The 23,400-nt window shown below is 27.8% G+C and overlaps 5 protein-coding genes across 5 annotated transcripts; 3 read left to right on the forward strand and 2 right to left on the reverse strand.

Annotated features, from left to right (window-relative positions):
• Positions 1-69: 69 nt before the first annotated feature.
• Orc1 (origin recognition complex subunit 1) lies at positions 70-9,398 on the forward strand. Its single transcript, XM_089229427.1, has 21 exons — positions 70-480; positions 1,710-1,787; positions 2,432-2,506; positions 2,613-2,678; positions 3,640-3,774; positions 3,981-4,049; positions 4,189-4,236; positions 4,317-4,394; positions 5,404-5,472; positions 5,532-5,612; positions 5,818-5,862; positions 5,949-6,032; positions 6,192-6,317; positions 6,674-6,867; positions 6,949-7,051; positions 7,126-7,296; positions 7,372-7,521; positions 7,598-7,713; positions 7,774-7,935; positions 8,713-8,837; positions 8,921-9,398. Exons 2-21 carry the CDS (start codon positions 1,710-1,712, stop codon positions 9,082-9,084), a joined length of 2,139 nt encoding a protein of 712 aa, XP_089085553.1. The 5' UTR covers positions 70-480; the 3' UTR covers positions 9,085-9,398.
• Positions 9,399-10,474: 1,076 nt separating this feature from the next.
• Positions 10,475-11,777, reverse strand: dbe (KRR1 small subunit processome component homolog dbe). Its single transcript, XM_015518615.2, has 2 exons — positions 11,014-11,777; positions 10,475-10,942 (listed from the first exon to the last, which is right to left on the reverse strand). The coding sequence occupies exons 1-2, from the start codon at positions 11,515-11,517 to the stop codon at positions 10,571-10,573; spliced, it is 876 nt and encodes a 291-aa protein (XP_015374101.2). The 5' UTR covers positions 11,518-11,777; the 3' UTR covers positions 10,475-10,570.
• A 3,371-nt stretch (positions 11,778-15,148) lies between these two features.
• On the forward strand, positions 15,149-15,980 carry RpS29 (ribosomal protein S29). Its single transcript, XM_089229435.1, has 3 exons — positions 15,149-15,369; positions 15,691-15,790; positions 15,854-15,980. The coding sequence occupies exons 1-3, from the start codon at positions 15,308-15,310 to the stop codon at positions 15,860-15,862; spliced, it is 171 nt and encodes a 56-aa protein (XP_089085561.1). The 5' UTR covers positions 15,149-15,307; the 3' UTR covers positions 15,863-15,980.
• A 1,636-nt stretch (positions 15,981-17,616) lies between these two features.
• LOC107169028 (outer mitochondrial transmembrane helix translocase-like) lies at positions 17,617-21,130 on the forward strand. Its single transcript, XM_015518614.2, has 7 exons — positions 17,617-17,939; positions 17,999-18,043; positions 18,104-18,281; positions 18,352-18,552; positions 19,271-19,467; positions 20,071-20,258; positions 20,338-21,130. The coding sequence occupies exons 1-7, from the start codon at positions 17,802-17,804 to the stop codon at positions 20,468-20,470; spliced, it is 1,080 nt and encodes a 359-aa protein (XP_015374100.1). The 5' UTR covers positions 17,617-17,801; the 3' UTR covers positions 20,471-21,130.
• A 564-nt stretch (positions 21,131-21,694) lies between these two features.
• On the reverse strand, positions 21,695-23,344 carry LOC149055335 (uncharacterized). Its single transcript, XM_089229434.1, has one exon. The coding sequence runs from the start codon at positions 22,807-22,809 to the stop codon at positions 22,285-22,287; it is 525 nt and encodes a 174-aa protein (XP_089085560.1). The 5' UTR covers positions 22,810-23,344; the 3' UTR covers positions 21,695-22,284.
• Positions 23,345-23,400: the final 56 nt, after the last annotated feature.

A 23,400-nucleotide genomic window follows, 5' to 3' on the forward strand; every position in this document is an offset into this window, starting at 1 on the left:
ATCTGTTATCATTAGCTGTGAACTGCAGGGGTCATATGTTTGACGATAACGTTTCCCGCGCATTTATTATTTCTTTGTTGTCGTGTTCCATTTTCCACATGAACTGATGCACCAAGATGTTAGCATGTTCTCAGTTCTGTGATGTTAGATGAAGAATGATCTTAGTTCATGCCGTATAATGGTTTAATAAACATAAATAGCCTATTTATTCTTTAATGTCTATGGGACTATCGAATATTTCGAATATTTCGATAGTTCGATACTACCCATCAATTATAGTCGTATCGGACCGAAAGAAAAGTTTCATTAAAAACAATAAAAACCTCCAAAAGACCTAAAGATCGGTAATTGAATTGACTGAATATTTTAAGTACATCATTCGGTCGTGATCCAGTCACTCGACAGATTCGTTCATTTTTAATCTATCAGTCACGACCATCACAACTCTTACCTCTCTTGGAAGTCATTATTAATTAAAAGGTAAATATGAAAAATTATTTTATAATATTAGGTTATTTGATTTTGGGAACAAATTCACTTTAGCTACCCAACATGTTTTTTGATTTTTGTTATCGATTCAAATGTATTTTAACGAGTTAAGAACGATGGTGCAAAAAAAATTTACGGAAACCATTATTATTTATTTTAGAAGTTTTAAGTTATAACCTTCCAAAGTTTGCGATTTTACGTTTATATGCTTGCGCACATTGCATGTATCTAATCCCAGTCGCAGCGTCTATAACGTATTTTGACTTTTTTTCTACACATTTTAACAACTTGAATGACGGTAAAATCATAATTTGCACAATTAGCTAGTTATCATAGTTTTCGGACAGATTAAATAAGGATTTAAAAAAAAAATAAACAAGATCCTGGTTTTATCAACAAATTATTTATTTACACATCGTAATCAGTAGTATCGTTGTCATTGGAACTGTCCGAATCTTCAACGATAACGTGATCCTCATTTTCAATGAGAGCAGCTGGTGAATATAATTGTCCAGCAAGTTCAAAAAATGTTCAAATTTTTAGCTAATGAGTATAAATATTATAATATTGTAAGTGTAACCTTATCCGTTAAAGGGACATTAGTATAATATTATCGTAGCTCACTCCGCCTACCACCTCCATACTGGTAGTATACTACACATAAGGTCAACACAGTCAATACAATTATCATATTATATATATTCATTAATAAACAATATCTGTTTCTTCATTTGTACCGACCACTAAGTTAAAGTAATAACATACCTACCTAACACCTAAGTATAATATTATAGTGACTCCCTTCGCCTAACGGCTCCAGTCACCAAAGTCGAAGTCCTCTGTAAAATTTTTTTATATTTAAACAACTGAACATTATGTTAGTAATTATTTATAAGAGAGTATAAAATAATTAATTAATATGTATTTAATAATTGTTTTTATTAATTGAACAACTTGAGACAAAATGTTTTTACAGTAGAATGAAAATTTAACTAAATTAATAAAATAAAAAAAAATGACTAAGAATAAATAATATTATTGATACCTACATATTTAATAATTTTGTTTTAGATCAATTTCTTCAGCCCTGGTTTGAGCTTCCTTTGAGTTCTTACAAAAATAATTCCTTACCTTTTGTTGTATACCTATGATCAAATATTAATTATTATTGAGTCTTTTAATTTAATTATTAATATTTAATTTTTATTTACTATTTTAAGATGGTTAACTCACCATCAGAAGACAGTTCAACTCCTTGCACTCGCCAAAGACTGAAAAATGCAAAAAATACACATAATGTAAGTTTATAAAAACTTAATATATATTTGATAAGTACAATACAGTATCTCTAAGGTAAGTTCTATGATAAATACTGAACAATTGAAGGAGACAGGGTGGCAAAAAGGACTATGGCAATAGTAATGATACTCTATGTAGCCTCTTCAAACTTATAAAGACATAATTCTTTAAGTAAAAACAACACGGAAAAACTTATATTCAGCCTTTATGATATGTCTATATTGACTAGCATTGAGTATACATTACAATATATTAGTCATTAGAAAAATTTAGAATTAGGTGCTTAATTTTTTTACCATGATGTTGTTATTGTTTAAAATCTTGATGTAGGTGGATACAATTTTATTTGTATTGAGTTAAAAATATATGTTTCTTGTTTTATATTCAGTTATTCAGGGCTTAATATAATATAAAATAATCATAATAATAGATTCATAATCCAATGCAGAAATACATGTTAATTTTTTATTAAAAATTTAATATACATTGCATATCTACCTATTAAATCTTAGACTAATAAACGTCTTATTGAATAAAATATTTTATAAGAGGTAAGTTATATCTTAGCAAGTTAGTTTAGTTTAGATAACAAGTTGAATAAATTTGATTTAATAATTATAACATCATTTTATTTGTTAAATAGGAAGAAATAAAATTGAATATCAAGCGTGTTGATGAATCTTATTATGTATCTACACTCTCTCCTCATTTATTAAAAGTATGTTGGTTTTGTAATTACAGTAGAGTCGTATTGGTAACTTGAGTCTCAATTGTTTTTAATAATATATTTTAAAATAAAATATTGTACATTATTTTGTTTTTAGATGACAAATCAAAAACTTCAAGACAATGAATTGCACGAGCTTTTAAGTCTACCAGCTACACCAAAAGTATTCCATATATTAAATATGATAAATCATCTGCCATAAATTAATTATTTAAAATGCACAATGTAACATTTTTGGAGTTAAAAATTATCATAATAATTTATGTTACTCCAATAAATTATAATTATTACTACTATGTATTGAAAAATGGCAAGTTTTTGCATTTGGTAGTTAAAAAAAAAATGCCAAACTTGCGTTACTGCATAATAATTATTTGGGAACAAATTTAAATGCTCTAAAAAACAAAAACATTGATTTTAAAATTATTTTTGACATTAGGTTTGTTTTGTTATATTATAAGCTTTTATTCTTATTAATTATTCATATGATTTTATTATTTGTCTTTGTAACTTATTTACCTTGGTAAAAACATTATAAATAATAAAACTAGAAGTATGCCGAGGTTAAATAAATAATATTTAATTTTTTCTTTTAGATTGAATTATTATCAAATTTTAACTATTCTTGTATAAAAATGACTTGTGAAATTCCATAAAAAATTACAAAATATGATTTAAACATGCAAAATTAATGTCAATTTTTTTAATTCTTTTATGTATGAATTGTGTTTGGAAATAAATGTTTTTGGAACTTCATAAAAAAAATGTGATTGGCATTCAAATCTGTTTCCTAATAATTACATTGTTTCCATTATACAATATAGTAAATTTGAATTCAGTAGCATCAGTTTTGTGTTGGCTTTAATAATAGAGTAAAGTAAATATTCTGTCTTAAAAATGTATTCACACATCAATCTACTCTAATAATAAGGCTACTACACAATTGGTTATATTGAATACAGATTTTTCATGTTATAAGTTAATTAAATTAATATATATATATACAGAACTTATTCAAGTGTGACATTCTTGCACAAAATGTTTTAGTTCAAATTAAAATTAGTTAATTCCAAAGAATCTGAAATCTTGTCTATCTAATTTTTAAATTATATTGGATGGTATAGAGTTCTAGAAAAATTCTGCGCTGGACTGAGCGCCACGATAATGATGTTCAAAATTTTTTTGAAGAAGCTATGAATGTTAGTCCCTCTGACAGTGACTTGACTGACTTTGAAGATGAAATATTAAACAAACCAAAAGTAATTTATATTTACATCCACAAACCACAGGGTTTGGAACACAAATTGAGTATTTACATGATAATTCACTTGTTTTTTGTAAATCATCACTGTTTGAATTTGATGCATATAAATATATAATACCATTAGTATTAAATAATTTCAGTTCCAAGCCTTGAATTGAATGCAAAAATTGTTTATTGTATCAACTTAATGTAATTTTATAGACACGTTCACGTACAGTTTCTGAATCATCTTCTAAGAAATCTATTGACATGACTTATACATCGGAATCTGTATGTAAAAAATATTTTTATTGATACTGTTAACAACTAGTAATTTTAACATTTGTAGAAACTTCATAGTACTTTCCAGTATGTTTATAATATAATTATTTATTAGATTTAAGTGTACATTTTACAAATTTGATTGCAGAAACGCACAAGACAATCGGTTGATGAAAATATAATTACTCCTAAAAGTGTAAATATTTGTGACAGTTTTTAAATTTGTGTTTTTTGAAAAACAATATTTTGCTAATACAGACAATTTTATGATCTTAGAATAAAAAAGGTAGAAAAATATCAATAGTTGATGAAGATGAAGATTTTTACAATAATGTTAGGAATACTCCAATTAAAGTAAGTATTATTAAATGAAGTACACATGTTAATACTTATTTCAATAGATATTTATTTTGTTAATAACATTTTTTGATTTAATTTATGTAACTTTTAAATTTAAAATCATAACTGCTGATTGGAATTGCTTAAACTCACTAACCAAGTAAAGACAATATCTTTATATCAGCTATTCAAATCAATTAAGTGAATGAATATTTTGATCAACCATGCATTAATACTATTAATAGTATCACTGTCACAATTACACATGTGTCAATGACATGATACATACCGAAGTAGTAGATAAATATATTACTCATAAAATACAAACATAATTTAGAAGAATTTAATAAAATCAGCACTTTGGAGCAGGGGTCTCCAATCTTTTTTATTTGAGGGTCACAAAATTATAAAAGCTTTTAGTGAGCCAAGATGTGAAGATTTAGTGAACACATTTGATTTTAAATGTGCGTGCGATAATGGCTTTGGTAACTATACACATTTTTAAATTATTTATTGTTATTTGGCGGGCCTGCTTAAATTTATTTGAAATTTATAAATACATTTTTTTATTTGTGGGCCATAGTTTGGAGACCCTGCTTTGAAATGCCCTGATAATGATCAATTAAATATAGTTTAAGAGGCTAATGAGGTTTTGAATGATAACAATAACCGAAAATAAGCTATTAAAGATGCCAAAACTAATAATTATTTAAATATCACAGTGCTTCTGATTAAGGTTTTTTTTGAAGGGTTGAAATAGTATCTAGTATCCTAGTGACTTTTGGCCACAAATTATGATATTTTATTTTATGCATACTCCAAGCTATTAAAAATAATGTTAATTGATGTTGTATATATCTAAAAAAAATTTTTACAATTTGGTTTTCAATAGTAAAAATAATAAATGTTTATTAATATCTGTATTTGATTTTGAGAAATTAACTATTATAATTGAAAACACAATAAGTTTACCAATACCATTAAATGATTAGTGTTTATTGTATAATTTAATGTATTTTTATAGACACGTTCTCAAAGAGTCTCTGAATCATCTTGTATTAAATCAAGTGACGCGACTAATACACCATCATCTGTATGTAAAAAACAACATTTAATGAAACTTTTAACTAAAAATTATATTAAATATTATAGAAGCGTCTAAGAAAACCTTCAGGTAGATTTGGCGATACAACAGATCTAAATGAAACTAACATACTGGATTCTCCTGAAAAAGTAATTAAATTTCACATTCAAACTTAATTATGAATTGCTTTTAATTTTTAAAAAATATTTAATTTTATTGTAAAATAACATTAAATATTTTTTAATATCATACATTTTCTAAGTACTCTTCAGTATGTTTGTGATTATTATAAATAAATGTAATTATTTATCATTATATAAAACTATAAGTGTACCTTGAACATTTTGATTATAGAAACGCACAAGAAAATCAGTTGAAAACATAAATACTCCTAAAAGTGTAAATATTTGCTTTAATTTTAAATTAATATTTAAAAAAAAAAAAAAAAACAATATTTTAGTAATGCATACAATTTTTGATTTCAGATTAAAAAAGATAGAAAAATACCAATAATTAATGAAGATGAAAATGTAAATGTTGACATTGATTTTTGTAAGACTCCAACAAATGTAAGAATAATTAAATTAAGTTAATATGTTAATAATATGTTTTTGAGTGCTGCTTAGTTTTTGGTATTTTTTTAAGTTTATATTTAATTAACATTGCTTAATAATTAAACATCATGTTAATTATAATTAATATTCAGTAATTTTCTCCAAAAACTTCAGAAACATTTAAGACAATCTGTCACTTCTCGTTCTGGGTCAAAAGTGCGTCGAAGTATCCTACGAGATATACCAGAAAATAAAGAAATTGAGATTTCTACGCCAAAAACACCAAGAAAAACTCCCAAAGTAATTATAAAGGATTTGGTACTAGATTAGTACCTACCAGAGAAATAAATCTTGTTTAATATGTTACCTACTAATTCATATTTGCATTCTTATTATAATTATAACATATTATTTTCAGATCAATGATCAATTTATACTGATACTATGATTAGCTTATATTTATAATTTATAATTTCATGTTTACATTTAAAAATATAGCTATACTAGATTACTTAATGTTGTATGGGTTTGTAGTGGGTAGCGCATTATACAAATACCAAATATTTCAATAATTATTTTTTTTATAAACATGCTAATAATTTATCGATATTTCTTTATAAATACTTGTTTTTTATTTTAATACCATGTTATTTTAGACACACGTTAGAAACTTAACAGCTTCAGCTAGTAAAAGATTGGATAGTGGAGCAAAGGTTCCATGTAGTCCTTTAGAAAAAGCAAGAGCAAATTTACATTTACATGCTGCTCCTAAACATTTACCATGTCGTGAAGTTGAATATAAATCTATACATTCTTTTTTAGTTAGAAAAATTAATGAAGAGTTAACAGGGTAAATTAATGCAATTAATATTACATTGCTTACTAAATACTTTTTAGTCTTTAATTATTGATTTACATGATTATTTTTCAGAAGTATGTATATCAGTGGTGTTCCTGGTACTGGAAAAACGGCTACAGTTAAAAGAGTAATAGATTCACTAAATGCTGATTTATTAATGAAACACAGTTTTAAAGTAATTTTTAATTTAATATATGTTTTAATAATTTTTTTCTATATGAGTTTTGAAAGTCAAAATTTATTACTTAGTTTGTTGAAATAAATGGCTTAAGGCTTGCCAATCCACATCAAGCATTTTCAGTTATATGGAAAGAGTTAACTAAAGAAACAGTATCATCTTCCCGAGCTCAAACACTTCTTAATGACCATTTTTCTAACAAAAAAGTTAAAGAGTTATCTACAATTTTATTAGTTGATGAAGTAATTTATTATAATTAACTATTTAAGTACTGAACTGATCATTTTTTTAAACTATTGACCTTTAATATTTGTCAGGTGGACCATATTTGTAATCGTAAACAAGATGTTGTGTATAATATACTTGATTGGCCTAGTCAAATTGGTTCAAAAGTGGTTGTAATAACAATTGCTAATACTATGGATTTGCCCGAACGAGTATTACGAGGATGTGTAACTAGTAGAATGGTAGATAATAGATACATTATTACCTAGTTAAATTATTGATAGTTAATAGAGGTTTATTATTTCAATATGTTTTTAGGGATTGACCAGATTAGTATTCAAGCCATACACATTCCAGCAGTTACAAGAAATAATCATGAATAGATTGATCGGTAATTCTTCATTTGATCCAGACGCAGTTCAATTGGTAGCAAGGTACTGAGTTTACTACAATTTGAATATTTGATTTGAAAACATGTTTTATTCCCATATTAGAAAAGTAGCAGCGATATCAGGCGATGCAAGGCGGGCTCTGGACATATGTCGTCGTGCTATTGATTTAGTCAAGTCTGAAGATGATTCACAATTAATAACCATGGACCATGTTACTCAAGTGTTAAATGCAATACTTTCTGGTGTTCGTGTAACAGCTATCAGGTATAATATTGTTTTACATTTTGTGGAATAATATTTCTATAGGAATTTAACATCATTAATCAGTAAAAATTTTACCAGTGGGCAGTTAATATCTTTGAAAATTACATACTTTACTATTTTTATATAATTTGATCACTTAAATAATTTAATATTGTTTTCTAAAATTAAATACTCTTGTAAAGAGTTTATTTGTGATGTTAATCCACATTGTTGTAAATCCACAGATCTCACTTTCTTACTGATAGTTTTACTTATTTTATTTTACAGGATAAATGCAATTATTTCTATTTATCTATAATTTAATTTATTATTTGAGTCTTTACATGTACATTTATTTTTTGTAGAAAGCTTAGGGTATCTATTAAAAAACTTTCTGATGTAGGTACGTAAAAAAACTTAAGAAAGTTTTTAATCAATCCAATTATTCTCAATGATAGATATTTAAGATGTTGTAAATTTTTTTCTTCATATATTTTTATTTATTAGTAGCAAATAATACGAGAAGTTTGCTAAATTCAAGAATTCAAACAATTAGAAATAAACATTAAAAATCATAGTTAAATAATAGGACTGAATAATTAATTATAATTGAACCAAAAGAATTACGAAAAATGTTTTTATAATTCCTCATTATGTATTAAGAAAAAAAAATTAATTCATCTTATTATATGTTTTGATTAAATGTTTTAATTGATAAAAGAGGGTAAAAGAATTTACACTATAAGAAAAAATGTATTACTTTTTATAGATTAATATTAAATTAAAATTTTTTTACAGGCACTGTTGTCTCTTTGAAAAATTTTTTCTCAGGGCTCTTGGGAATGTTACATCTAGTACAGGTATTGAACATAGTACTATTGACTCGGTTTATACACAACTGAAAAGCATTTGCTTGCTTGAAGGTACATTTTTATTTTTATGCTTTGATTATAGTTTATGTCTTAAACCTAACCTAACCTAACTTTTTAAATTTAATATGTACCAGGTGAAGATTTGCCAAATGAGCAACAAGTGCTTATGATAGCATACCAATTAAGAGACAGTGGCCTTATATTTTTGGAGAAGAAACGTTGGGACATATTCCGTAGAGTGTCACTCAACGTCAGTCCTGAAGATATAAATTACGCTTTAGATAAATATAACGATTAGATTAGTTTATAGTTATAATCCTGTTTTCATTCCGCTATTTATTTTTCTTATTGTGACTTATATACTTGGTATATCTATTTTTATTTTTATTAATTTATTTGAATATTTTGTTCATTTTTATTTATTTGAGTTATCATAATGAGTTTTTTTAAATGTTCAAACAATCTGTTTGTACTTTTTTGCAACAACACTATTATTTTTTATGTGAATTATGTTAGAAGTGACATAACTTCTGAAAAGATCTTCCATTTTTTTTCCGTTTTATTTTTGAGTTATATTGTAGTCTCTTTTTAAATAATTGCCAATTGTATAAAATAAATATTATATATTATTGTAATTTGTATTAATAATAAAAGAACTGTAACCTAAAAAAAATTAGTTTTGAAAATATCTTTAAAATACACTACTTTCCGCTTAAAGTAATCACTTTGGTGCTGGATAAAACAAATAATGTATACTAAATGATAACATCTACATAACAATAATTAAATCATGTACTAACATAGCCCTAGTGACCTTATTCTCTCCTCAATCATGCACACTGGTACTCTAACCCTTGTTGAAGAATATCGAGGTTAATATGTTTTTTATAACTATTACTGTTCATTCTGCTAGTCTACTCAACATCATTTGTTTGGGTTGGATGATAAACGGGGTGTGGTTGAGAAGATAACTAAAAGGTAGGGCTGTATCAGTACTTGATACTGCCAGCCGATACCTACCTTTAAGATAACAATAAAAAATTGATGGATGATGAATGACATAATTTAAATTTTATAAGAACTAGATCAAAATGTATGTTTGAAACTTTGAAACCAAAAAAATTATCAATTTTCAGTAAAATTATCAATGTTTGACTACTATTGGTAGATATTTATAGTAAAATTACAAATTATTTTTTCATTATTTTCAACAATACTTGTTATTGTTACTTGTAATCAATAAAATATTAAATCAAAATTTAATTATTATAATAAAAGTATATAACTTAATTTTGGTGATGTGTAACAGCAATTTAAGGAGAATCTAAGAAATTGTTCGAATATGATTCTAACACTTTTTGCACTTCAAAAACAAAGCTATGTTTAAATACCGTTCTATTTTAAGTTATATATATATATATATATATATATATTATTCTATACTAGACGACATCGGACCAAAATATGTTGTATCCATTTTATAAGTGTGTAAAATTGCAATATTAGATTCAGCAGTTAACATTTAGATTTGTTAGTATTAATATAAGACTGTATGTATATATTATCAAACATAAGACATCCTGCAATTTATTTTAAAATGTATAGATCTGGAGAAGAATTAGTGGCGTAGCTCAGTATTTAACTAGACTTAGGCTAGGTTAAAAAACATGAAATAATAGTCAAGGAAGTCAATTTTTAATATTATATTTTTCAAATTATCAAATCAATAAAATTAAAAATCATTAGATTTTTACCTATATACATTTACATTTTTTTTCCAATATTTATTCAACAGGAGGAATGAATGCCATATTACGTTTTGCCTCTCTTTTAATTTTAGCTTCCTTTTGCTTATCTTCTTTGACTTTCCTTTTCCTTTTTTGTTTCTCATCTTCTTTAAGAAAGTACTCACCTGACTCTAATAATTTGTCAATCTTACTCTCTGCTGGGGCAGGTGGGAACGGAGTGTATGGTTTCTTTGCTTTCTTGGTAGATTTCTTTTTAGGCACATTTTTTGGTTTGAAATTTGGCAGAAACCTATCCCAATTTTCATTTTTTAACTTAGGATTTCTCTCCAGTTCACGTTTAATCATCAATGCTTTTATATTGTAAATAGGATGAATATTTTTCATTGTATCTGTCACAATACGGCGTACCTGAAATAACATACAATAAAAAAATTATACCACACACAACCTGATAGTTAATTGAAACAATTTTTGCATACCTGTTGTAGTCCTTTGAAGGGTCCTAGAGCAGCCACAGTTTGCCCTTGCACAAGAACGTAACAGTTAGTCAACAATTCAATTGACTTCAGCGTACACCCTCCTGGACCGATAAGTCTTTGTCTCCGTTTTACAAATTTATCACGATTTCTTACCATTGAACCGATCTTAATTATGTCAGCAGCCATATCGTCTTCCATTACGCGTACAGCATGCTCGTACGGAACACTCCTTGACAACAGTTTGATCAAGTCTCGTGCCTTCAATATCGATGCCGGGTCCCACGTTTTGCGGGTAGTGCGCACACTCATACTGCCTTCTAGTAAGTCCAAGTCAGCCTTGATGTGGTATTTGGACAATGAGTTTTGTACTAATGGCCAACATTCTTTCAGGTATGTTTCTCGATACTTGGGAAATAGTGTGGCGAACGAACTTTCCTCTAACAGCCCGTGAGGATTGTCTTCCGGCTTAAACTCTGGAATTTCAGTTTTCCACGCATTTTCCATAGTTTATGTTGTGATGTGCCAATGCTCCACAAAATTTGTTAAGATAAATTTAAAACCTCTAATGGCTCTAACCCATAGACAAGTAAAGATGTCTATGCTCAGTATGCACTAACCTCCTCAGTCCTCAATCAAAACTTAAATAATTCAAATAATTTACTCAAAAATACTCGGTTTATCAGTTTATCACTTGTTATCCTCGCACTATCGTATATTAGGCGATATCCATAGATAATAGAAGAATGGATAGGCCATGTTAAAGCATACAACCATTGTTCTGTGATACAACGCAAGTGGTCGCGGTCTCGCAGTTGGCGATTTTGTTAGGTTATGTTCAAATATTAAAATAAAATACTAGTAGATAACAATATTAATAATAGAAGAAACTAAAAATAACTTTTATAATTGGTCATTGGTCGTAACATTGGAGACGGAGTAAATGAGTAAAATAACACTCTTAACTACCTTATAGTTTATATTAGTTTACACTACTTTATGTATACTTTATAGACTTATAGTGACTAGTGTAACCTTAAAGCAGTCTTTTATTTAAGTTACTACATAAAAACCAACTTTCAATTTTAAGTTTGGTAATTTATATTGCTTACCGAACAATAATTAACAATGGCCCAAGTTTGTTGTGTCTGCTGCAATACCAGCAATAATAATAAAAACGTTTCTTTTCATTTGTTAGTATACCTTTAGCTGGGCCTCCACATACAATTTCAAGTCCATGTACTATATGTTTGTCTGGGCCCTAAAATAAGAATTATAAGATAATTAAAAATAATAATATTTATTCAATAATTCAACATTCATGTTCTGTGCTTGGACTTTGTAGTTTGTTATGTTCTGTAATACATTGATATTTGATAAGTGATAACATTAATTTATAAACATTGCTTCTTAGATCATATACATATATATGATCTAATGTCCAGACCAGGATTTAAGATATACCAGAGATCCAGCAGTGACACCAATACGAAATAATTTAGAGTGATGCCATCACGATGTAGAGCACGATTTAAGATTTACCATTTATTCATGTCTCATGCTACACATTTTATTTTATTATTATAATTTTAGATATTTAGTAGATCAATGGCTTTAGCTATAAATTTTTATAAGCAAAAAAAATATGACTGCTTTAAGGATTCAGAAGAAACTGTTAAATTTACTATTAAAATGAATGATTTATTTGACGCATTAAATAGGAGGTATCCAAAAGAAGGAATAAGAAAAAATAGCTCTGATATACAGGTTTTTTATGTGTACTGTGTGCTTGTGTTTGGTATTTGTGTACATAATATGTTTATAGAATATGGAAGTAGGTACAAAGATTTTTTTTTATTGCATGAATGTATTATTCGTATTTATTGTAGACAATTGGTTTTTAAATGTTTGTATGTTTAAATATTATTTAACAATTATTATAAAAATTTACTTATAAACTAGGTATTACATGAATCCTTGAATTGGTTAAATGAATGGGAAACAAACCTGTCTAATGGTTCAATTAAAGGATGTCATTTTTTAACACAGTCGACATTTGATGGGCTTAAAATAACTGTTAAGTCTACTATTGATTTAGTAGAATATCTTTTGGAAAAATGTGGTTTCTCGTATGTGTTAACTGCTGAGTTTAATCAGGACTCTTTAGAGGTACAATATAATTAAAAAACAATTATTATTTTTAATAAACCTACCTACGTATCAATTTTTAGAAATTTTTCGGGATTATAAGGCAAGTAGCAGGTCCAAATGATCACCCGACAACACCTACTTCTCTTCAATTATATCGAATGTTGTCTGTTTACTCAGTTGTAAAGCCACCAAAGACTGGAAACTGTACTGTGAATGAAGGTTAATATCAAAATAATCTAAAACCATAAAATAAATTAAACATTGATTTTTATTTTAGAAGCTATTCCTATTATATCTATACAAGATCTTATAGAAATTATGAATGAACCATCTAATGCTCCCGAGAGACAAAATAAAATTAATAAGTTAAAGGAAAGGATCGATAAAATAATACAGGATGAATGTTGGGATTTAGATGATTTTCTTTTAGACCACAATTATGCATATTCCACAGTGTTTGATTGCATTGTTTATTTTTTGGCTGGGTAATTCAAATATACAATGATAATATTTTTAATAAAATAGTTAACTATACCTGATTTCTAAAATGAATTGTCTTAATAGATATATTGCTAGGAGATTAGTAAAGATAACTAAATTTGATATGTGCATTGAAAGTTTAAAATGTTTAAACACATCAGAAGGTCAAATTGATAAAGAAGCTGATTTAGTACAAGCTAAAACAAAGGGATATCTTACTTACCCAGACAGCAACTTGTATAAAATTATAAAGCAACTTGAAGAATGTTTTGCTTTAAATGCAAGTTCAAATGATGTCTTTGAAAATACCTGTAATGAGTTTTTCACAAGAAATTTAAATATTAAATTCAATTGCACTATTCGTGAACATCAAAAAGAAATGTTAACCAATATAGTTTCTTACTATATCACAATGCGCATGAGGCAATACACCTTTATGCAAAATCAAGCAAATAAAAAACAGTGCCAAACTAAAAAAAGTTATCAAAATTAGTTAAATCATGATTCAAATAAGTAGCTAGGTAAGTACCTAAATGTAAAAATTGTATAAACTAATTAGTTCATAAATAAATATATTGGTTGTATTAAATTATAACTTGATAATTATAATAAAATAATAAAATCTATATAACTTATATTATAATTTATAATATATTATTACTGTTATACTTGTATAGCTTGAAAGCAGACTTCAATAAAATCTTAAATGTTTGGAAAATAATATAGTAAAATTAAATTAGTAAAAAGAATAATAATTCTTTATTCTTTTGTAATTATTATTTATTACACAAAACTGAAAATAGAAAATTTAAAATTCAGCAGGCGCCAGGCAATCGGCAGCGATACGGTAGTTAACTTTTCTCTCACAAGGAGCGTTTACTGTAATTTCCAGCACCATGAAGAACTCAATTTGGTTCTCACCTTATCATATGCCGATTGGCAACCTGTATAATATCTTGAATCGTGATGTAGAGACATCGTGGATGCCATGCTAGCGGTACTCGTCGCTACGCACCGCAAATCGAAAATATCCCTCGACTTGCTGTGCAACGCCACCTCAAGTTGGTCACACTGTAACCAAAAGGTAACCATCGTATAACCACCACGATTTAAGATATATAATATCCACGGACTAAGATATATCTTAGTCCGTGATAATATCTTAAATCGTGATAACCACTCTTTTGCAAACCATATCAGCTCTGCTGTTCTTATATATTTAGTTGAATTAATCCTATAACCAATTATTCCAATGATATATTTTGTTCTATAGGATATATCATTGATTATAAATACAATATTTATAATCAATGGATATATGCTACCACGGTCTTAGAAGACCGCGATGCTACAATAACATTTGTTCCAATGTTCTCCTTATCAAATTAAATTTGTTCCAATAAGTTTTTGGAATAAATGTCTATTGGAACGAAATATTGTGGAACATGTTATACAGTCCCAGTTCGGATCACGCATTATTAAGAATTTTGAGTTGGTAGCAATGCAATCCGAACGAGAACGAAATTGAACGAATGAACGACTTTATTATTTCACGATCCGGATTGTTTCGTTCACACTGTTCACAGGATTTACCCATTCATTTTGATCCGTTCGTTCTCGTACCACACGTTTCTACAGTCATTTTGCAGACTTAAAACAAAACAAGATGGGTTTCGCCAACGTATGGTACTCGCATCCTAGACGCTACGGTCAAGGATCCCGTTACTGGTAAGTCGAACGCGTTTCATAATATTTCGTGTACACAACGCACGACATACATACATGCCATTAGCTTGTGTGTATGATATTGTAAATGGTGGTGCGTTTAGAGGTTCCACTTTGGGGGGGACAACAGGCGGTTGATGATTTGAACGATGTTTAATGTGTACGCATATTGTCGTAGACTTGTAGAATCACACTAATTTACATTTTATTCTTACAAAATATTACCTACCAACTGTACCTAGTATACACGTTATTGTTTGTTTGCATGTACCAGTATATCTTATTAACATGCATTAATCTTTTGCCTATATTAATTTATTGTAGCCGGGCATGCACCAACAGGCACGGTCTCATCAGGAAGTATGGCATCAACTTGTGCCGTCAGTGTTTCCGTGAATATGCCAACGACATTGGTTTCAAGAAGGTGAGTTCTTATCGTCTCAATACATTTAGCCATTGTCTAACTCTTGTTTTTTGATTTTTTCAGATGGACTAAACGTTTTTTCTATGATTTTGGCTGTAAACTGACCACTTGACATTCACCACTCATTACAGTCATGTAATTTTTGTCTATACTATTTAAGTCAATAAATGAACTTATGTTAAAAACACAATATATGTTTTTATTTTTATATATTAAATATTAATTAATATTTAATAAATTTAATTGGGTTTATTTTTTATGCCATATAATACAATCATTCATATAACTATTATTTCTTTCTTTTATAATATTTATTACAAGTAATGTATACTTGATATTATGCGTAAAATGTACGTTGAACATTTGTATAGCTCAAAATATAATAGTTATAATATTTTTATATCGATAAATATTGTTTTAGCAGTACATTCTTAAATGAATTTGATGAAATATTAGTTAATAACATTATTTTTATTCCATCTAACACCTGATAAGTCTTAACATCAATTTTGAAATGTATTTGTAAATTTATAGTCATTAATAACAATTAATTTATTTATCTACATACAAGTTCGGGAATCGATATTTAAAAAATTTGAATACGATTGTATGAATAATACAATTAATACAATTTTTGTTTAAAACATATTAGACTGTTTTCTTTTCGGTTGGTGGGTTGTATCAACTTTATCAAGAGGAAATATTTTTGATTAGAGTGTGTTTCAATGATGTACTTTTTATCGAATTATACATAGATTAATTATATGTATCATATAGCATTGGTTATCGATTAAAGGATATTGACTTTAAAGATAGTACGGCAATATTTGTATTTGAATTCTTGGTTACTCCCTAAATTTGTATTCCATAAGATTACTAAAAGCCTAAGGAAAATTAGGTAAAAGATAATATTTTTATTTTTGGATAAATAGTTAATATTTTAATAGGGAATGTAATTGATGAAGTCTATTCTTTAGATTTTATTTCAATTTCAGTGTTAATTGTTACCTGTAGATCATAGATAGAATAGAAGAAATAGGTATTCTTATTATACATCTTGTACCCTTAATAAAAATTTAGCCTTAGATTATTAGGATATTATAATTTCTAAGCTAGCAAAAGGTAACACAGAAAAGAACTATGTTAGCATTGTGTAAGTCTATAGCCAAATGGTGTAATATCAATTATAAGAATAATATTGTAATAGTTTTTGGCAGATAATCTCAATGGAAGTGTTGCTGTTGAATTACAATAGTTTGAATATATCTTAAAGTGCCATGTACCAAGAACATAGGGTAGACTTCTAGATAGCAACAATGTTAGATCATAACAATATAATTAAACATAATGTACGTTAAGCATTAAATTAAATACTATGGTATTGTGATTCGTCAATCATAAATCATTTAATTAATTCAATTCATTATAGAGAACAGAAATCATTCCTTAGAATTTAGATCATATACTATTATATTAGATATTATATTACAAAAATGATTTAATGATCTAAATTCTAAGGTCCTTAGGATTATTGAGATTCGAGATAGGAAAAAGGGATGAGATATTGAGAATTGAGATCGTTCTAATTCTGAATATCTGAATTCAGGTTCTATTAATTTTGATGAGAAATTTCTGACATACAATGTAAGCACCGGATAAGTGACCATAGATAATAATATATACATTATATTATCTATGTAAGTGACAAGAGTAGGCTATTGGTAAGTACCCAAGACACGGTCGTAAGCAACCTCAAAACAATTGATAAACCTTTAAAACATTTTAGGTTATGAATCTAACTGATATGGTTATAATTTTCAATTTTGTTTTTTGGTAGTTTTTTTTTAAAGTAATAAATTGATTTATAATTTACTGCTTATTCAGGCCATAAATTTTATATTTTATAAAACAGTTATTTCGGTTAAGAAGTAATATAACAAACCGAGAAAAATTTTCTATAGTTAGATTTCTAGATTTTTTTTCGTGAATACCTTTTACCTACGGTGGGAAAATGGAAATGAATAGAAATGAAATTATATCGTTGGTTATACGTATGACTTTGTTGTCAACGTGTGCTTATTTTGGTACTAAATGGTTGATCGGAAAGATTGACCCAACCAATCAGCAAAAAAAACGATCCAAGGAGACCGTGAGTTAGAATTATCTTAATGTATAAGATTGACATGTGTTTATTTTTGTATTTTTTAGGCACTTAAAAAACTCAGAAGCTTGGGTCTTCATAAAATGAAAAATGTAAGTTGATTCATTGAATCAGGTATACAATTATTCTGATGAATTTATTTTTTATTACAGTTAACTGACCACGAGCTGATGATTGCTAGTCACTTGGTCAACCCATATGATATCACTGTTTCGTGGAATAACATTGCTGGACTTAGTCAAGTAATAGATGAAATCAAAGAGACAGTGATATTTCCGGTGCAAAGAAAAGAACTGCTTAGGAATTCTGTCTTAACGAAACCTCCGAAAGGTATATTTTCAATTGAATCGGTACCTATTTTATTAGTTAAATTTTTAATTTCCTTACAATTTATTTTTAGGTGTTTTGCTTCATGGACCTCCTGGTTGTGGAAAGACAATGATTGCCAAAGCAACCGCTAGAGAAGCGGGTATGAATTTTTTATATCTAGATGTGTCATTACTCACTGACAAATGGTATGGTGAAAGTCAAAAATTAGCTGGTGCTGTTTTCAGTTTGGCTCAAAAGCTTCAACCATGCATAATATTTATTGATGAAATTGGTAATTTGATTATTTTATTAATTATATATTATAAGATACCAATAAAATGCATTACAAACAAAATTAGGTACTAACAATTAAGCTTTTATTTATAAGTCTTGACTTGAGACATTTAAATTGTAACCACTTTTAAACAGTTTTTATAATTGATTTAAGAACACTTCTTTGAAAGTATTTTAAAAAATGATACTATTGTAAGAAATATGCTGCTAGCACTTAATATTTGACTTCTGTGATATGTTTATTATTTGTTATGATTATTAAATATTATTGATCAGCATAATATAAAAGGCCTAAGTACTGTTAGTCCGTATTCAATAAGCCTGGAAAGCAGCAGGCTGTTTGGAAAAATAATAAGTAGGTAGTTCGCAAATGAGCTATGATACCCCTTGGAACCGTGCCATTCAGTTTCAATACACTTGGTCTATACCAATTACATAAATATTTTATAATTTCCGTTTTAAATAAATATTTAATATTTTTTATTAAAAATCTGCTCTCATTGTAAAAGCTATACAATTATGATAAAAAGACAAAACATTTTTATAAATAATTATATTATCAATTATAATTATAGGTAATTGTTATAAATTGTAAAACATTGTAAAAATACTTAGTGTATTGACACAATTAAATTTAAAAAAAACAAAAATTTTTTAGTTCTTTTTCAAGGGATAATTTTGTTTTCAGTATATTGATTATATCACTTACATTTCAGATTCTTTTTTGAGATCTAGAACACAACATGATCATGAAGCAACAGCTATGATGAAAGCTCAGTTTATGATGCTATGGGATGGTTTATCTACTGATCCAGAAAATACTGTGATAGTAATGGGTGCCACAAATAGACCTAAAGACCTAGATCCTGCCATTCTGAGAAGAATGCCAGCTACGTTTGAAATATCATTACCGGTAAAAATTTATGCTTCTTAAAGCAATCAAACCCAAACTAAAATATGGAATAGATGTTTTTCAAAAATAACACTTCTGTCAAATTTATTATTTAAATATTTTAGGATTAGAAAAGACTACAATTATTATTTAAATAAAACTTGCTAATATTAAATTATTTATAGCTAGCTGCTCAAACTTTTTGATGAATCGCATTATTTAAATATAACTCCTTTGAGCCGCCTCTGTTTACAGCAATCAATTTTTATTTGAACTTAAAATTATAATTTTTATAGAAACTAAGTAAATATAAGTGTCATAAACCAACATATTTGATGTAATGGAATTCAAATTATTTTCATTTTTAATACATTTTGATAATAAGTTTCTAAAAAATTATATCATTAAATATGTATTAATAACTAAATTTGCACTATGTTATAATAGTTGTTTGTTGTTATCTTTTGGTGAAAGCATAATGTAAAAAAGCAGTGGTCTAAATTATAAAATAAATGTTAACCAACTAGGAAATGTGATTATATCACCCTTAAAGAGAAAGTATTGTTTTGTTGTATAATATTACCTTAATCAATTTATGATTAAAATTGTATTATTAATTTTTAGGGTGAACAACAAAGAAAAGAAATACTAGCTTTAGTTTTGAATACTGAACAATGTGCCAATGATGTAGATCTACATCAGTTAGCCATTACTACAGCCGGTTTTTCTGGCTCTGACCTTCAAGAATTGTGTCGTATCGCATCATTATTCCGCATCAAAGACTTGATTAAAGAAGAGGAACTCAAAAAATGGTAAACATAAATTGTTTTTAATCAGTTTTTTATTTTAGTAAATCCATAATAAATTTTAAAAATTGCTTTTTTTCTTTAGTTCTTTTAACTCTAATCCAATCAATGCAAGCAGTATTAATATGTTGAGGCCTATCAGTATGGAAGATTTGAATGCATCTGTGATCAAGATGAAAGCATCCAAAGTAGTTAGTACCACTCAACCTAGGTTTTAATGAGTAATATGATGCAATATTTGATAGTCTGGTAGTGAATGATCAATTTTAATGTTTTTTCATACTTAATTTAGTGGTAATAGTGTGAATATTGTCATACTAACGGATGTTTAGTCCTAGTTCCGTGTAAGCTCAAATTGTATTTATTTCTCCTCAGGAGAATATACATTGCTTTTGGATTAAATTGTTATTTCTACTACTTTGTTTTAGATCATTAATTGTGCTTCTCATAATTAATTATTTATTTTATTTTATTATTTATAACTAGTTGAAAAATGATGACTGTGTTTAACACCTTTTGGAAAATTTAAATATAATCTATTTGTAAATAATTTTATTATTTTCATTTGTATTTCAGTAAATTATCATTGTTATAATTTTTCTGATGTTTAATTGTTATATTATTTGTACAGCTTCTTTTTAAAATATCCAAAATCACCAGTTAACTATTTAATATACATAATACTTTTTATCTGATTAATCTAGAGTTGTATATATATTTGTTTTTCGAGCTTAATTTGGATGTCTTATAATAAGACTACTGTTATTATTAAGTTACTATCATTGTTTAGAAAATATAAACATTATAATTTTTAGGTGTTCAAAATGTATAACTATTAACATAATCTATGGAATAAATATCTGATTATAATAATTTAACTTCTGTTATTTCTTTGAGATGAACAACATGCGAGCTTCGATTCAGTTATAAAATTTCGAATTGTTTTAAAAATATTATTTGTCAATAATAATTGTATATGAAATCTCTGTTATTTGTTTGAAATAAAAAACAATTTAAGCGCCTTCTTTTAGAATGCTCACTCCTTTGTTATAAAATATGTCGATCATTAATTTGTTGTTTTTTTTTTTGTTGGTATTTACACAATTTGTAAATGTTGATGTAGTTAATATATTATTGATATCTCACTAAAGTGATTGTTAATTAAGTGTCTAGATCCAAATCTGTTTTTTTTTTTTTTTTATCAAAGTTAAATATAATTTTAAAAATATTGTTAAATATTATTAAAGTCAGCACGGGTATGTAGCTAATACTAAATATGACACTGATAATATTTGTACTACTTCATTAAATGTAGTTTAAATTTGAATTAATAAATAAAATTAGCAAGCTTAATTCAAATGAATAAATTAAAATTATTAAAATTAAATCTTACCAAAGTCACTAGATTGGTAGGTTCTAATATTTATGAAAGTTAATTTTCTGCTAAGTACAGAATAGAACAATGTTGCAAGATACATTTATGGAATTCATAAAGAAATAGAAGCATATCCAACAGAATAATTGGTAAACAAATATTATAAGAATTTTGGTCCGTTACTAATGAATTGTTTAGTAATTACTAAGTAGCTACAGACCAGTTCTGACATTGGTAACTAATACAATACTTACAATTATTTTAGTGAAATGCTGATAAAAAAGTTATTGCATCAGCATCTTACATATTATTTAAAAACCAAAATAAATGATTGAAAAAAATATTTTCATTTTGTATTTTTATCATTTATATGAAAGATTAAAATACGATATAATTGAATTAATCTCATCAATTAATGTTTAATTGTTTTAATTTAAAATGTGTTCAAATCCATCTAGTACAATTGACGTGTCGCCGAAAAAATTATAAAATTGATTTTTTATTATATGAAGGAATGAACATTCTAAAAGTAGATACTAATTTTTTTTTTTTTAAACTACAATGAATTTATTTATAATTATTATTGACAAATAATATCGTTAAACAATTCAGGCACATTTTTCTCTTCTCAGAGTGGTACGATTTAGGTCGTTTGGTCTATTTGTGGCACCCATTACTCTCTATCGTCTCGACCCGATCGGTTGGCGGCCCTCCGTGGTCGGCTGTGGCCGCCGCATTATGCGCCATCCGGTCATTGACCACCATCTCTTGGCGTAACCGGTCGCCGGCCGCTTTTCCAATGGCCGCAGCCTTCACGAGCGATTCGCGCTTTAGCCTCACCACTTCACGTAATCGCTCGTTCATGTCGTCCAACGCGGCCTCGCCACCGTCGTCGCCGGCCCGCAGAAGACCGTCAGCAAACTGCTCGAGCTCGGCCACCGCCCTGTTCGACGCGGCCGTCACGCGATCGTTATTGGCCATAAACGCTTGCCGGGTCTCGGCCACCGCGTTCCGCGACCACTGAGCCACAGCTTCGCAGAGGCACGCGCGCCGTTCGATCTTGGTTCGCAACAACCGCACGAACGACTCGTCCCGGACGGCTGCCGACTCCATCCACTCGGCCAACTGTGCTGCGATCTCGGACGACCTCAGCCGGTAGTATTCTTCGCATGGGCCACCCATTGCGTGTTATATTTTCATGAAAATACCTAACCTATTATTAGGTACCTAATATTATAAAAATCATTCGAAAACGGTTGTTTTGACGATATAACATTATACACATTTCGACTTGTGTTTATATAACAATAATGTGCGGTCGTCGAAGTAACGGAACGGGTTTACGGTCGTACTTATGAATCACCCGATTTAATCGATACAAATAATACGTATCGATAATATAACAAAACAAATAACAAGAATATACCTATTTAAATTCATTAGATAAACTAATTGACATATTTTAATCTCCTTCAAAGTATACCTAATGCTCCTTCTGAATCCATATTATACAGTTTTGGTAGTTTTTGATATTCAATGTACTGCACGAATATTTTTTAATTTATAGAAATTATAAATAAAATACTGTTGACAAGGCACACTCGAAATATATGCAATATGTTAATATGTTAAAGTTAAATAGTACTATAGAAGCAAGAAACCACCCAGTTTTATTAAATCGTATTTCTCATAATGTGTCGTGCGTTATTCACATCGCACGGCGTTACGTATAGGCAATATAGGTACATTATTGCGTCGAAAAACTTCATCAAA

This window comes from Diuraphis noxia, unplaced genomic scaffold, assembly GCF_037042655.1.
Source record: "Diuraphis noxia isolate RWA-SAM2 unplaced genomic scaffold, SU_Dnox_SAM2 contig0005, whole genome shotgun sequence".
Taxonomy (NCBI): domain Eukaryota; kingdom Metazoa; phylum Arthropoda; class Insecta; order Hemiptera; family Aphididae; genus Diuraphis; species Diuraphis noxia.

Coding starts and splice junctions, on each gene's coding strand:
- dbe (XM_015518615.2), bottom strand. CDS start 11,517: ATGGAAAATGCGTGGAAAACTGAAATTCCAGAGTTTAAGCCGGAAGAC. Junction 10,943..11,013: donor CCTTCAAAGGACTACAACAG/GTATGCAAAAAT, acceptor ATGTTATTTCAG/GTACGCCGTATTGTGACAGA.
- LOC149055335 (XM_089229434.1), bottom strand. CDS start 22,809: ATGGGTGGCCCATGCGAAGAATACTACCGGCTGAGGTCGTCCGAGATC.
- RpS29 (XM_089229435.1), top strand. CDS start 15,308: ATGGGTTTCGCCAACGTATGGTACTCGCATCCTAGACGCTACGGTCAA. Junction 15,370..15,690: donor GGTCAAGGATCCCGTTACTG/GTAAGTCGAACG, acceptor AATTTATTGTAG/CCGGGCATGCACCAACAGGC.
- Orc1 (XM_089229427.1), top strand. CDS start 1,710: ATGGTTAACTCACCATCAGAAGACAGTTCAACTCCTTGCACTCGCCAA. Junction 2,679..3,639: donor GTCTACCAGCTACACCAAAA/GTATTCCATATA, acceptor TGGATGGTATAG/AGTTCTAGAAAAATTCTGCG. Junction 5,473..5,531: donor CGACTAATACACCATCATCT/GTATGTAAAAAA, acceptor TAAATATTATAG/AAGCGTCTAAGAAAACCTTC.
- LOC107169028 (XM_015518614.2), top strand. CDS start 17,802: ATGGAAATGAATAGAAATGAAATTATATCGTTGGTTATACGTATGACT. Junction 17,940..17,998: donor AAAAACGATCCAAGGAGACC/GTGAGTTAGAAT, acceptor TGTATTTTTTAG/GCACTTAAAAAACTCAGAAG. Junction 18,282..18,351: donor CTTAACGAAACCTCCGAAAG/GTATATTTTCAA, acceptor ATTTATTTTTAG/GTGTTTTGCTTCATGGACCT.